General features: G+C 33.6%; 1 protein-coding gene across 2 annotated transcripts; it reads right to left on the bottom strand.

Moving 5' to 3' along the window:
- Positions 1-2,484: 2,484 nt before the first annotated feature.
- On the bottom strand, positions 2,485-13,625 carry Y92H12BL.1 (the record flags this gene model as incomplete). 2 transcript variants are annotated; one of them, NM_170800.4, is made up of 5 exons in its annotated part: positions 2,485-4,061; positions 5,757-6,046; positions 7,788-7,933; positions 10,954-11,322; positions 13,388-13,625. In NM_170800.4, 5 exons carry the CDS (start codon positions 13,508-13,510, stop codon positions 3,712-3,714), a joined length of 1,278 nt encoding a protein of 425 aa, NP_740783.2. The 2 variants fall into 2 exon arrangements, with proteins under 2 accessions (NP_740783.2, NP_001293428.1); NM_001306499.3 differs by lacking the exons at positions 7,788-7,933; positions 10,954-11,322; positions 13,388-13,625 and having other exon boundaries at positions 3,712-4,061; positions 5,757-6,018.
- Between the last annotated feature and the right edge of the window lie 462 nt (positions 13,626-14,087).

Here is a 14,087-nt window from a genome sequence, read left to right as displayed (position 1 = left end):
ATTTTAAAGTCGATGGACGAAAAGATTTTTAAATTTTTTAAATCAAATCTCGCCGTCCATCGACTTTAAAATACCAAAATCGAGTTGAAAACACAAGATAACAATGTAAATTGTATCTCAAAAATTTGACGGTGATTTCAAAAAAAAATAGTTTCCAGCCGCTTGACAAGTCGGTCAAATTTCAAATTTTAACTAATTTTAGGCCATTTTTTGAGCCGTCATAACTGTTTATTTGAGAAGTTTTCAAGAAGTTTAATTATGAAATTCGGTGTTTTCAGACAATTTTGAGTATAGTAAAGCAATTAAAAAATTCGACTACACCACCTTTAAAAAAATTACTCAAACGTAGGGGGAAACATTGCTAATTTTCAGTGAAAAGCTGAATTTATAGAGATTTTTTGAAACTAAAAACTGAAAATTAAAAGAAAACTCCAATATATGATGTATTTTTCGTTAATTTTTAATGTTTTTCACTCAGAAAAAAATCCCTCTAAAACTACGAAAACCAACAATTAGAGGAATAAAAATCCGAAAAAATGATAATTTATTCGCCAAAATGGAATAAAAAACTGAGACAAGAAGAAAGTGGTAGTTGTGTTGAGTTGAGTGGATAGAGAGAGTGAAACAGGAAGAGTCAGTCAAGCTTCTTCTGTTTTTCGACGTTGAAGAGAGAAAAGTGAGGGGAGATGGCTGTGTGGGGGACTACTAAAGAGTCTCAAATAAGAGAGGAGAGACTACGAGACAGAGACGCCTGCGGCCAAAAACTCAGAGATGTAGAGACGCCAGAGAAATAGAGATCTCTTTTCCCCCGTTGTTGACGAACAAATAAATAGTCTTTTGGTGTCTGGGTATCCATGATTTTTTGTTGATTGCGGATAATTTGATGATTTTTTTTTGGGGAGGGGGGGGGGGGGGGGAATTGATTCTGGAAAGTGCAAGATGTGGGGGTGGCTTGTATTTTTAAAAATGTAGATTTTTTATTAAAAATAATTGAAAACAGAGAAAGAACGTTTTCCAATGATGTTTTCCATTAAATTTCCAGTAAAATCATTAAAAAAACATGAAAAATCAATCAAAAATAAGAAAAATTAATAAATAAAAGTTAAAATAATGCAAGCGCGCTCCATCGAACATCGAACTATTGGCGGTAATTCAAATGGGAATTTCATGCAATTCGAGATTTTTTCAATTTTCAAAAAATCATATAAAATTTAGAAATTTTTTAAAAATTTTTTTACTATGATATTTGGTCATTGTGGTACCATAGGCATGTTTTAAAACAATTTCCCCACTGGCGCTACTCCACCTTTAAAAATAAATAAAATATTTAAATGAATAAAATCAAAGCGCGCTCCAATGCGAATTTCTTTGGGCGCGCATTTGAAAAAAGTGATGCGGGCACAAGCGATTTCAAGCTTAAATATAAAAATCTGGGAAACTTTTTTGAATTTTTTCACATCGATATTCGGAATCAGGGGAAAATTTGGAGTCAATTAAATACCATTTCCTTTAAATTTTTAAGTAAAACTGTTTTTTTGAATTAAAACCGAGAGAAAACCGAGATTAACTAAAATTGAAAAATCCTATTTTTTTAAAGTAGGATTCTTCAAGATATGTCTGAATTTCAGCCTATTTTGAGTACTTTAAAGCAAAAAAAAAAAACGTTTTTTTTTGGTTATTTTTACAATTTAATATTTTTTTTGTTAGAATTTTTGAAATTGATATATTTTAATGCTTTTTGAAATCAAAAAACCGTGAAAATAAATCAGAAAATCAATAAAACAGCGAGAAACTGAAATGAAAGCTGTCTCGAAAAACAAAGAAAAATCAATACCGCTACCATAAACCTTAAAGGCGCATTACAGAATGGGCTCTATGGGTCTCGCTGCGAAAGTTTCTACAGTACTTTTTGAATTTATTTTAAGCAATTTTTTGATGATTTTGACGATTTTCTAGCCGATTTTCAACGAAATTTTGTCATTTTCAGGGCAAAAATTGATTAAAATGTTAATTTTTAATTATTTAACTACGTTTCGACACGTTTTTCGTGCTAAAAATCGTTTTACCGCTCTTTTTCAACAAAAGGTCGATAATTTCGAAGAAAAAGGAACATTAAGGTGTTCAAAATCATCTAATTTGTGAGAAAACTCGTAAAAAAAGAACAAAAATCGATATTTTTACAATCTTCACTCTCAGTTTTTCGGAATTAACCCCTTTTCTCAAAAAATCCAATTTTTTTCGTGGTTTTCTCTAGAAATTGAGTAGAAAACTGTCAAAAACCCTCCTGAAATTGTACGAAAAATCCCTAAAAATCAACGAAAAATCAATATTCTTGGCCTAAAAAAAATCAAAGTTTTCCCGATTTCTTATTCTCAAATTCCAAAAAACTTATTATTGACCTCACTAAAAAATATGATATCATTGATCACTAATTGGAAACAAAAACATTTCGTTAAATGTGTGATCCCGGCGACTTTAATCACGTGAAACAAGAGATTTTTATTAGAACAAAAAAGAAAAAAAAACAGAACAGAGTAAAAGCAACAAGAACGATTAAAGGAGGACTAACGAAATTTTAAACGTATAGACCCAAAATTGGCTCAAATAAACGAATTTCGCAATAAAACTTCTCAAAAATTGTTCAAAAATTTTTTATGGCGGCTCCAAATTTCGAAAAAAAAATACAATTACACTGATTTTAGCTAAAATCTCGAATTTTGCCCACTTTTCTGTGTTGCATCTATCCGATTTTGACTTTTTTTGGAATTATCATCCTTTATTGCATATTTTGGTAGTTTATCTCATTTTCGTTGATTAAAGGTGGAGTAGCGCCAGTGGGGAAAAAATTTGTTCTAAATTTTATATGATTTTTTGAAAATTGAAAAATCCCAGTTTTCGCCTAATTCCTATTTGAATTACCGACAATTGGATTTGTTCGATGGAGCGCGCTTGTACGTTTTTAAATTTATTTATTTTATTTTTTGTTATTTTCCACCGATTTTTAATGTTTTCGGTGTATTTTTGCTCGAATTTTACAGAAAAAGTCAAAATAAATGCAAATTTTTGATTAAAAAGCACGCTGACAGGCGTAAAAATGAAAAATTAACGATTTTAAACGATTTCAAACCTGAATTAATTAACTTCACTGATTTACGCCTGTCAGCGTGCTTTTTAATCGAAAATTTGCATTTATCTTGACTTGTTCTCTAAAATTCGAGCAAAAATACACCGAAAACATTAAAAATCGGTGGAAAATAACAAAAAATAAAATAAATAAATTTAAAAACGTACAAGCGCGCTCCATCGAACAAATCCAATTGGCGGTAATTCAAATAGGAATTAGGCAAAAACTGGGATTTTTCAATTTTCAAAAAATTATTTAAAATTTAGAGAAAATTTTTTTTCCCCACTGGCGCTACTCCTACTTTAATCAACGAAATTAAATGAGATAAAGTAACAAAAGATGCAATAAGGTATGATAATTCCAAAAAAAAAGTCAAAATCGGATAGATGCAACACAGAAAAGTGGACAAAATTCGAGATTTTAGCTAAAATCAGTGTAATTGTAATTTTTTGAAATTTTAAACCACCATAAAAAATTTTGAACAATTTTTGAGAAGTTTTATTACGAAATTCGTTCATTCGAGCTCATTTCGGGTCTATACGTTCAAAATCGTAAGTCCTCCTTTAAAAAAAAAACGATATCCGATTTTATTCATAAAAAACGGGATCCGAGTTGTCGTGGTGCTCCCACATCTCGGCCTGCTGCTCATCATGATGAGCATCAGCCAAGAACGGAAGCCATTCTTCAAAGAATCCCGGGTACAAGAATCGATCGACCGAGTAGAGAGTGATGAGTACGAGGCAGAATACTGCAAGTGGGAAGAGGTGCATAAGGCTCAGCGGCTGCTGATCTTCCTGAATCGACGCGGGCTTAGAGATCATACTGAATTTGGTCACAGCAGTCACCCGGACTTCGATCCATTCTCCCATTTTACAGTACTCGAGGGGAACGAGAATCTGCTCGTAGCTCTTGTTATGGCCAACTCCGTGAAGTTTGTCTGGAAAAAGAGCCAAGAGATATGGGCGGAGCTTGGAGGGGATAAATTTTAACTTTAATTTTTCGAAATTTTAAATTAAAGAATTATGCTAAAACACTAAAACATAGAAAACTGGCAGAAAATTCGCAAAAATTAGAAATTAACGGATTTTTTTTTGAATTGAAAAACGATTTTTTCCGGCAAATCGGCAAATCGTCAGAATTGAAATTTCCGGCAAATTGGCGGAATTGAAATTTTCCGGCAAATCAGCAAATTGGCGGAATTGAGATTTTCCGGCAAATCAGCAAATTGTCGAAAATGAAAATTTCTGGCAAATCGGCAAATTGGCGAAATTGAAATTTCCGGCAATCGGCAATTTGCCGGAATTGAAAATTTCCGGCAAATTGGCAAATTGGCGGAATTGAGATTTTCCGGCGAATCAGCAAATTGGCGGAATTGAGATTTTCCGGCAAATCAGCAAATTGGCGGAATTGAAAATTTACGGCAAATCGGCAAATCGGCAAATTGTCGAAAATGAAAATTTCTGGCAAATCGGCAAATTGTCAAAAGCGAAAATTTCCGGCAAATTGGCACATTGCCGGAATTGAGAATTTCCGGCAATTTGCCGGAATTGAAAATTTCCGGCAAATCGGCAAACCGGCAATTTTCCGAATTTGTGGTCGTAAAATTTTGCCGAACGGCAATTGCCGCTCTCTTCTGACCTACAGTACCCCTAACTAGATCAACAACGTCCAAATAAAACAATCAAAGCACATAGGGGGAGCACATAAAATTTGAATATGGCATACATAATTCGGCGTGAGAGCTGCTCCCATTCTTTATGACCTACCGTACCCCGGCTCTAATATGTCCTCATTTTCACTTTAAAATTAAGATTTAAAATAAAAATGAGGACATGAGTTGCCAAAAAAAAAGTACCAAAAATCCGTGAAAGACCTACAATTTGAACTTTTGACCTCTCTATCAATGCAAAAAGAGCAAAAAGAGCCAGGGTACGGTAGGTCATAAAGAATGGGAGCAGCTCTCACGCCGAATTATGTATGCCATATTCAAATTTTATGTGCTCCCCCTATGTGCTTTGATTGTTTTATTTGGACGTTGTTGATCTAGTTAGGGGTACTGTAGGTCAGAAGAGAGCGGCAATTGCCGTTCGGCAAAATTTTACGACCACAAATTCGGAAAATTGCCGGTTTGCCGATTTGCCGGAAATTTTCAATTCCGGCAAATTGCCGGTTTGCCAGATTGCCGGAAATTCTCAATTCCGGCAATGTGCCAATTTGCCGGAAATTTTCGCTTTTGACAATTTGCCGATTTGCCAGAAATTTTCAATTCCGGCAAATTGCCGGTTTGCCGATTTGCCAGAAATTTTCATTTTCAAATAATTTTGAATTTTTAGAGAATTTCCTAAAATGTAACCATTGTTAACTCCAAATGCATTTGCGTCGCGCCTAGGCTCCATTCCGTTCGACACCCTCTTCCCCCCAACTTGACCTCCAGGACTATAGCTGGTCCAACTGGTCATTTTACTTATTTGTTCACTCATCTTTTATTTACTTTTTTTTATCTTCCGGTGTAACTCTTTCTTGTGACAAATAAACAATATAACCAAGAGTTTTTGAAGAAAAACACCGGTTTTACTTAAAAATTTAATTTTTTTTGTCTAGTTTTCGAGATAATTTCCAAAAAAACACTAACCCGCCGCAACTTCCGTCACAAGAACACGATGAAGTTCTCCGATTCGTTCGTCAGTATATCTTGTGTACGACCTGAACAATTCAGACATTGCGGCCGTCCGTTTTCTCGCTTCAACCGTATCGATTTTTTTGAGCCGTGCGGCCGGAGTACCGCTTCTCGGATAATATTGATTGATGAATAGAGATGGGAATTTGTATTTCCGGACAAGTTCCATACTTTCTTCGAAATCTTCCAAAGTTTCGGTCGGGAATGCGAGAATCATGTCTGTGGCGATGTAGATGTTGGGGACACTGGAAAAAAAATTGAGAAATTTAAAGATTTTTGCTTTATTGGAGGACTAAACAATTGTCTGAAAACGCCGAATTTCATAATGAAACTTCTTGAAAACTTCTCAAAAAAAAAGTTATGACGGCTCAAAAAATGGCCTAAAATTAGTTAAAATTTGAAATTTGACCGACTTGTCAAGCGGTTGGAAACTATTTTTTTTTTGAAATTACCATTAAAAATACTATAAAAATTTATTAATCGATCCTTGAATTTTGCAAAAAATTTTGTCGCACAGAAAATGGGACGGATCGTAGTTTTCGCAACACTGCCGCACGGGATTTGCCTCCGCCCCTTTTCAACTGCTTTTCTTGTGGATTTTTTCAATAAAGTTTCGATTTTACTTGTCTTTTTTTTTTTATTTCGAACGCAAATGCTATCCAATTCGAAAAAAGTAAAAACGACAAGTAAAATCGAAACTTTATTGAAAAAATCCACAAGAAAAGCAGTTGAAAAGGGGCGGAGGCAAATTCCGTGCGGCAGTGTTGCGAAAACTACGATCCGTCCCATTTTCTGTGTGACAAAATTTTTTTACAAAATTCAAGGATTGATAAATAAATTTTGATAGTATTTTTAACGGTAATTTCAACAAAAAAGCTAGTTTCCAGCAGCTTGACAAGTCGGTCAAATTTCAAATTTTAACTAATTTTAGGCCATTTTTTGAGCCGTCATAACATTTTTTTTTTGAGAAGTTTTCAAGAAGTTTCATTATGAAATTCAGTGTTTTCAGACAATTTTGAGTCCAATAAAGCAATTTTAAAAAAGTTGGACTACACCACCTTTAAAGCAAAATTTTTACAATTTTTTGAAATTTTTCCTGCTATACTAATTTACTAATCTTTTGCCGTTTGTCAAATTTCCATACATTTTTCGCTAAATTATAGATTTTTAGCCCAAGATTTTGAGTTTCAGCGAATTTTTTCATGTTTTTTTTTTGCGGGAAAATGACTGGAAATTAAGGGAAATTCTGTTTTAGATCAAAATTCAAAAAAAAAATGAAGAAATCCCAAAAATAGCACGATAATTTAAATTTTTTTTTTTGCAGAATTTGAATATTAAATTGAATAAAAACTATATTCAATTTAAAAAAAAAAATTTTTCATAAATTTATCTCACTTTGCCGGAATTGAAATTTCCGGCAAATCGGCAATTTGTCGAAAATGAAAATTTCCGGCAAATCGACAAGTTGCCGGAATTCAAATTTCTGGAAAATCTGCAAATTGCCGGAATTAAAATTTCCGGCAAATCGGCAATTTGGCGGAATTGAAAATTTCTGGCAAATCGGCAATTTGCCGACAATGAAAATTTCCGGCAAATCGGCAAACCGGCAATTTGCCGGAATTGAAAGTTTCCGGCAAATCGACAAATTGCCGGAATTAAAATTTCCGGCAAATCGGCAAATCGGCAAATTGCCGGAATTCGAATTTCCGGCAAATCGGCAAATTGCCGGAATTAAAGTTTCCGGCAAATCGGCAAATTGCAGGGTTTGAAATTTCTGGCAAATCGGCAAATTGCCGAATTTGCCGGAAAACCGGCAAACGCCGAAAATTTTCGGCAAATTGTGGTTTCGCACTTCTTTTTTTCTGGAAATTTCAGGATTTCAATTTCAATTGGCAAAATTGTACGAATCCTATGAATGTTCCTACAATTTTCAGTAGTTTTTACTCTTTTTTTCTCGAAATTTCAAAAAAAAAACCCCGCACGCACTTCGCAATCATATAATCGGCAATTTGTTCAAAATGTCGTCGTGAATATTCTCGTTTCATGTCGTTGAGCACAGCATCTGAGGCACTTTGCACCGGAATATGCAGGAAAGCGTACACTTTCGGATGATTCAGGATTTCTGCGATTTCCTGCAATTTTTTTCGGTTTTTTTATGAGGAGGATTTTTGGCAACTTTTTTTTCTTTAAAAATTGAGTAAAACGGGGGGGGGGGTTTCGAATATAATTTGATTCCGGCAAATTGGAGATTTTTGCCGGAAATTTTTTTCTGTGCCTTTTTGAAATTTTTTGAAATTAGAAAAATTTTGAAAAACTTCTATAAAATTGGAGTTGAGGAGAGTAACATTTTTCTAAAAAGTTTTAAAAAATTGCACATCATTAAAATATTAATTTTTAAAATAAATTTCAAAAATAATTTTAAATTCCGGCAAATTGCCGATTTGCCGACTTGCCTTAGGTTTGCCGGAAATTTTTAGAGAGATTTTTTGGAATACGGAAATACTTAAATTTCCAACAAAAAAAATTGCCGGTTTTGCCGATCTGCCGGAAATTTTCAATTCCGGCAATTTGCCGATTTGCCGATTTGCCGGATATCAGGTTTGCCGGAAATTTTTTAATGGGGTTATTAAAAAGAAGGAAACACTTGAAACTGTGCCTTTTTTTTTTAATTTTTTGAAATTAGAAAAATTGAAAAACTTCTATAAAATTGTTGGAGTTGAGAGTAACATTTTTCTAAAAAGTTTTAAAAAATTGCACATCTTATTAAAATATTTAAAATATACAAACATTGGCCAAACATTGCCGTTTCTCAAATTTTCCGGCAAATTGTGAGTTTTGCCCGATTTTTTTCCATATTTTTTTATTTTGAAATTTTTTGCCGTTTTCTTTAGATATTTTCTTAGAATTTGGCTACTTTTCAAAATGGTTGTAGGCAAATTCATAGGATGCGTACAACTTTGCCGATTGAAATTGAAATTTCCGGCAAACCTGATATCCGGCAAATCGGCAAATCGGTAAATTGCCGGAATTGAAAATCTCCGGGAAACCGGCAAAACCGGCAATTTTTTTTGTTGGAAATTTAAGTGTTTCCGTATTCCAAAAAATCCCTCTAAAAATTTCCGGCATACCTGATATCCGGCAAATCGGCAAATCGGAAAATTGCCGGAATTTAAAATTTCCGGCAAATCGGAAAACCGGCAAATTGCCAAAAATTTTCGGCAAATTATGGGTTTGCATTTTTTTTTTGAAATTTCAGAAAATTTCAATTTCAAATGGCAAAATTAAACGCATCCTATGAATATTCCTATATCTATATTTTGAAAAGTAAGCAAATTCTATGAAAATATCTAGAAAAAAACGGAAAAAAAATATTTAAAAAACACAGCTTGAAGTCTTTACGCCTTATAAAAAAATCGCTCTAAACATTTCCGGCAAATCTGATATCCGGCAAACCGGCAAATCGGTGGTTTGCCGAAAATTTGAGAAACGGCAATTCGCCGACTTTGTCGTTTGCCAAAAATTTCCAATTTCGGCAATATTTTGGCCAATTTTTGTATATTTTTCAAATATTTCAATAAAATTTGCATTTTTTTACTTTGCTCTCAACTCAAATTTTATTGATTTTTTTTTTGAATTTTAAACATGAAACAGGTTTTTTTGTTGGTGATATTTCCAAAGATAGCTTTGAAAAAAAATTCTATTTATTTTCTCAACATAAAATGTTCAAAATTCAAAAAATTGTTTTTTTTTGTTAATTTTCTTAACATTTTCCATTTTCCATTTTCTTTGAAAAAATGTTATGTCAGAGTGCATCATTTCAATTTGATCTACGTTGATCTACAAAAAATGCGGCAGAGTTCTCAACTGATTTCTCGCATGGTTAAGAACGTGTGCTGACGTCCCATTTTATTGGGCGAAAAATTCCCGCATTTTTTGTAGATCAAACCGTAATGGGACAGCCTGCCTGGCACCACGTGTTTTTCGAAAAATTTGAAACGAAATTGTATTTTTGTTGAGTGAAAAATTGGAAAATTTACAGAAAATTGATACTATTTTAATGAGGAAATTTTTTTTTTTTAGCAAAAAATTTTTTTTTTAATTCGAATTTTTGAGAAGAAAATTATGACATTATTTCATTTTTTTTTGCAAAAGAAAGTTTGATTTTTGTTCAATTTTTTCGCCGATAATATTGATAAATGCATAATAATCTCATGGTTTCCGGGTCTTGCTGCTGATCTACTTTGATCTACAAAAAATGCGGGAGAAGAGACGCAGAGTTCTTAACTGATTTTGCATGGTTAGGAACGTGCTGATGTCACATTGTTTTGGGCAAAAAATTCTCGCATTTTTTGTAGATCAGACCGTCGTCAATTTGCCGGTTTGCCGATTTGCCGAAAATTTTCAATTCCGGCAATTTTCGAATTTGCCGAAAATTTTCAATTCCGGCAATTTTGCGATTTGCCGAAAATGTTCAATTCAGACAATTTTCCGATTTGCCGAAAATGTTCAATTCCGGCAATTTTCCGATTTGCCGAAAATGTTCAATTCCGGCAAATGGCCGGTTTGCCGATTTGCAGGAAATGTTCAATTCCGGCAATTCGCCGATTTGCTGAAAATGTTCAATTCCGGCAAATGGCCGGTTTGCCGATTTGCCGAAAATGTTCAATTCCGGCAATTTGCCGATTTGCCGAAAATGTTCAATTCCGGCAATTTGTCGGTTTTGCCGATTTGCCGAAAATGTTCAATTCTGGCAAATGGCCGGTTTGCCGATTTGCCGGAAATTTTAAATTCCGGCAATTTTCCGATTTGCCGAAAATGTTCAATTCCGGCAATTTGCCGGTTTTGCCGATTTGCCGAAAATGTTCAATTCCGGCAATTTGCCGATTTGCCGGATATCAGGCTTGCCGGAAATTTTTAGAGGGATTTTTTGGAATACGGAAACACTTAAATTTCCAACAAAAAAATTGCCGGTTTTGCCGATTTGCCGGAAATTTTAAATTCCGGCAATTTTCCGATTTGCCGGATATCAGGTTTGCCGGAAATTTTTAGAGGGATTTTTTGGAATACGGAAACACTTAAATTTCCAACAAAAAAAATTGCCGGTTTTGCCGATTTGCCGGAAAAATGTGCACCTTTGGTTATTGTTGCTAACCTCCAAATGATCCAAAATATATGGTGGATTAGTCATTCCCAATCTCATCATACTTCCATCCGGAATCACTTTGACCAATTCTCTCAATAAATCCGGCAAAACTAATCCAATATCTCTTCCCCATGCACCAAGATCTTCTGATGTCAACCATAGCTCTTTAACTCCTTCATCATGAAATGCTGCTCTTGCTTGTTCAACTAAATCAGCCAACGGATAACTGACAAGATCTCCTCGAGCCATTTTTGTCTTGCAATATGTGCAATTGTTAAGGCAACCGGTGGAGATGGAGAGCACTTCGATTAGCTCGTTTTTTCGCATTTTTGGAAGGCTTAGAACGGCGTCCGGACGGTTTCTGGTGAGCAGGCGCACCTGAAAATATGGAAAATGTTGAGTAAATCTGTTTTTTTTTATTGAAAAAGAAGGTGTTTGAGGTGTGTTCCTTTATTATACTTAAAGGTGGAGTATCGAAACTTGAGACTTTACCTTTTTAGACCAAAATTGGTCCAAAACTACCGAATTTTGTAATGAAACGTTCTGAAAATTTCTCAAAAAAAAGATTTATGGCGGTTCAAAGTTCGGCAAAATAAGGCCCATTTTCAGCTGTAAAATCAAAATATTTTCCAACTTCTCGGTGTCGCAACGTCTGGAACCTAATTTTTATTTATTCATCACTTTTTAATAAATATTGCGGTCTTTTATTAGGCGTTTATTCGTTGATTTAAGTACATTTATGGTCTTTGGGGCACAAATAAACGTTACATTTTGTGCCCCACTGACCATAAATGTACTTAAATCAACGACTATACGTCTAGTAAAATATCACAATATTTATTCAAAAGTGAAAAATAAATAAAAGTTAAGTTCAAGACATTGCAACACCGAGAAGTTGGAAAAAATTTTGATTTTACAGCTGAAAATTGACCATTATTTTCAAAACTTTGAGCCGCCATAACTTTCTTTAAAGAAATTTCCAGAACGTCTCATTACGAAATTCGGTAGTTTTGGAACACATTTTGAGTCTAAAAAATCAAAGTCTCAAATTTCGGTACTCCCTTTTAAAAATTTCAAAGAAAATTAATTGTTTTACAGCGGGGTTCAAAATTTTTGACAAAAAAAACGCTGAATTTTTCCGAATATCGTGAACTTTTATTTAACCGTTTTTCGTACATTTTGGTAGTTTATAACACGTTTTAATGTCTATTTAGGTGCATTATTTCTTTTTTTTTTCAAAATTAAAGCTTTAACCATTTTTCCGGAATTTTGAACCTCTCAAAAACTTTTGAGCTTTTTTTTTAAATTTTTTAAATTCAAAACTTATTTTTTTTTTAAATTAAAGAATTGAATTTTTTAACTTCAAAACTGAAATTGTTAGAAAAAAATTAAAATTAGCTTAAATTTTTTAATTTTTAAGCTTTCTTAAACATATAATTTTTGGATTTTACTTTAAAATTTTTAGTCATAGCTCTCAAAATGTAATTTTTTGACGAGAAAAATTCATTTTCAAAATAAATTTTGAAAAAATCGAAAAATCACCAAAATGTTTTTTTTTAACCAAAAATCGAAATTTCGGCTATATTAAAACTTTTAATAGTTTTCCGTCATTTTTCGAGGCACCACGTTTTCAAGATCTAGTCGAAAACAAGATCTACGAGAAGGAGATCTACGAAAACAAGATCTACGTTTTCAGGATTTGGCACCGTGCCAACTGCGGTTTTCGCAGTTTTCTTGGAGAAAAATCGAAACAACGATGCTCCGATATTACGCATCACGCCCGTTGTTTAGCATTCAGAAAATCATTTTTTTAAAGAAAAACTTCTGGAAAACGCTAAATAACGCGCGATGCGTAATATCGGAGCATCGTTGTGTTTCGATTTTTCTCCGAGAAAACTGCGAAACCCGCAATTGGCACGGCGGTGCCAGAACCTAAAAACGTAGATCTTGTTTTGGTAGATCTTCTTCTCGTAGATCTTGTTTTCGACTAGATCTTGGAAACGTGGTGCCTCGAAAAATGACGGAAAACTATTAAAAGTTTTAATATAGCCGAAATTTCGATTTTTGGTTTAAAAAAAATACATTTTGGTTATTTTTCGATAAAATTTATTCTGAAAATGAATATTTTTCTCGTCAAAAAATTACATTTTGAGAGCTATGACTAAAAATTTTAAAATAAAATCCAAAAATTATATGTTTAAGAAAGCTTAAAAAAAATTAAAATTTAAGCTATAGCTAAGCTAATTTTAATTTTTTTTCCTAATAATTTCAGTTTTGAAGTTAAAAAATTCAATTCTTTAATGTTTTAAATTAAGTTTTGAATTAAAAAATTTTAAAAATGCTCAAAAGTTTTTGAGAGGTTCAAAATTCCGGAAAAATGGTTAAAGCTTTAATTTTGAAAAAAAAAGAAATAATGCACCTAAATTGATCTGAATTCTCTCACCTTATTGCCCTTCAACGTCTCGCCAACAACTTCAACAATTCGATCAATCTGCTTAACACCAACAATCGAAACATTCTGAAGCCACGGTTCACTTGGTGCCGCCTGTGACACACATCCAGCCATAATTATCTTTTTCCCCTGTTCCTGACCCTGTACAACGAGATTATTGGCCTGTTGTTCGGATGGTGTCTTCACTGTACAACTATTCAGTACCCATACTTGTGCGGTTTCGGGCTCTGAAAATGAACGATTTTTTCGCGGTTTTCTTCATTTTTTGATTTGCAACTTAAAACATAATTTGTCACACTGCAACTTTTTCTTCACGAGGGACGAGGAAAAGTGGTTTCTAGGCCATGGCCGAGGGGCCGACAAGTTTCAGCGGTCATTTATCTTGCTTTGTTTTCCGCCTGTTTTCTTTTGTTTTTCACAGATTTTTCCCGTTTTTTCTTATTAAAACTGATAAACAAATATTTTTTGCAGATGCTAAAACATTTTCCAAGTCAAAAAAAAAATGTATTCAGTGGGCAAGCAGCGGTGAAAGTGGGCATTGTAATATGATGGATTACGCGAATACAAAACCTAAACTTTTTCTGAAACATGATACATATGATGCTTAAATGCTGAGACTACCTGATTTTCATAACGAGACCGCTGAAAAAGTTTTGAGGTTTTCAAAATTCAACTTTTTTGGTGAAAAACC

The sequence above is a fragment of the Caenorhabditis elegans genome, chromosome I (assembly GCF_000002985.6).
Source record: "Caenorhabditis elegans chromosome I".
NCBI lineage: Eukaryota > Metazoa > Nematoda > Chromadorea > Rhabditida > Rhabditidae > Caenorhabditis > Caenorhabditis elegans.
Note: the sequence above shows the minus strand (reverse complement) of the source record. Positions and strands in the feature narration are given on the sequence as shown.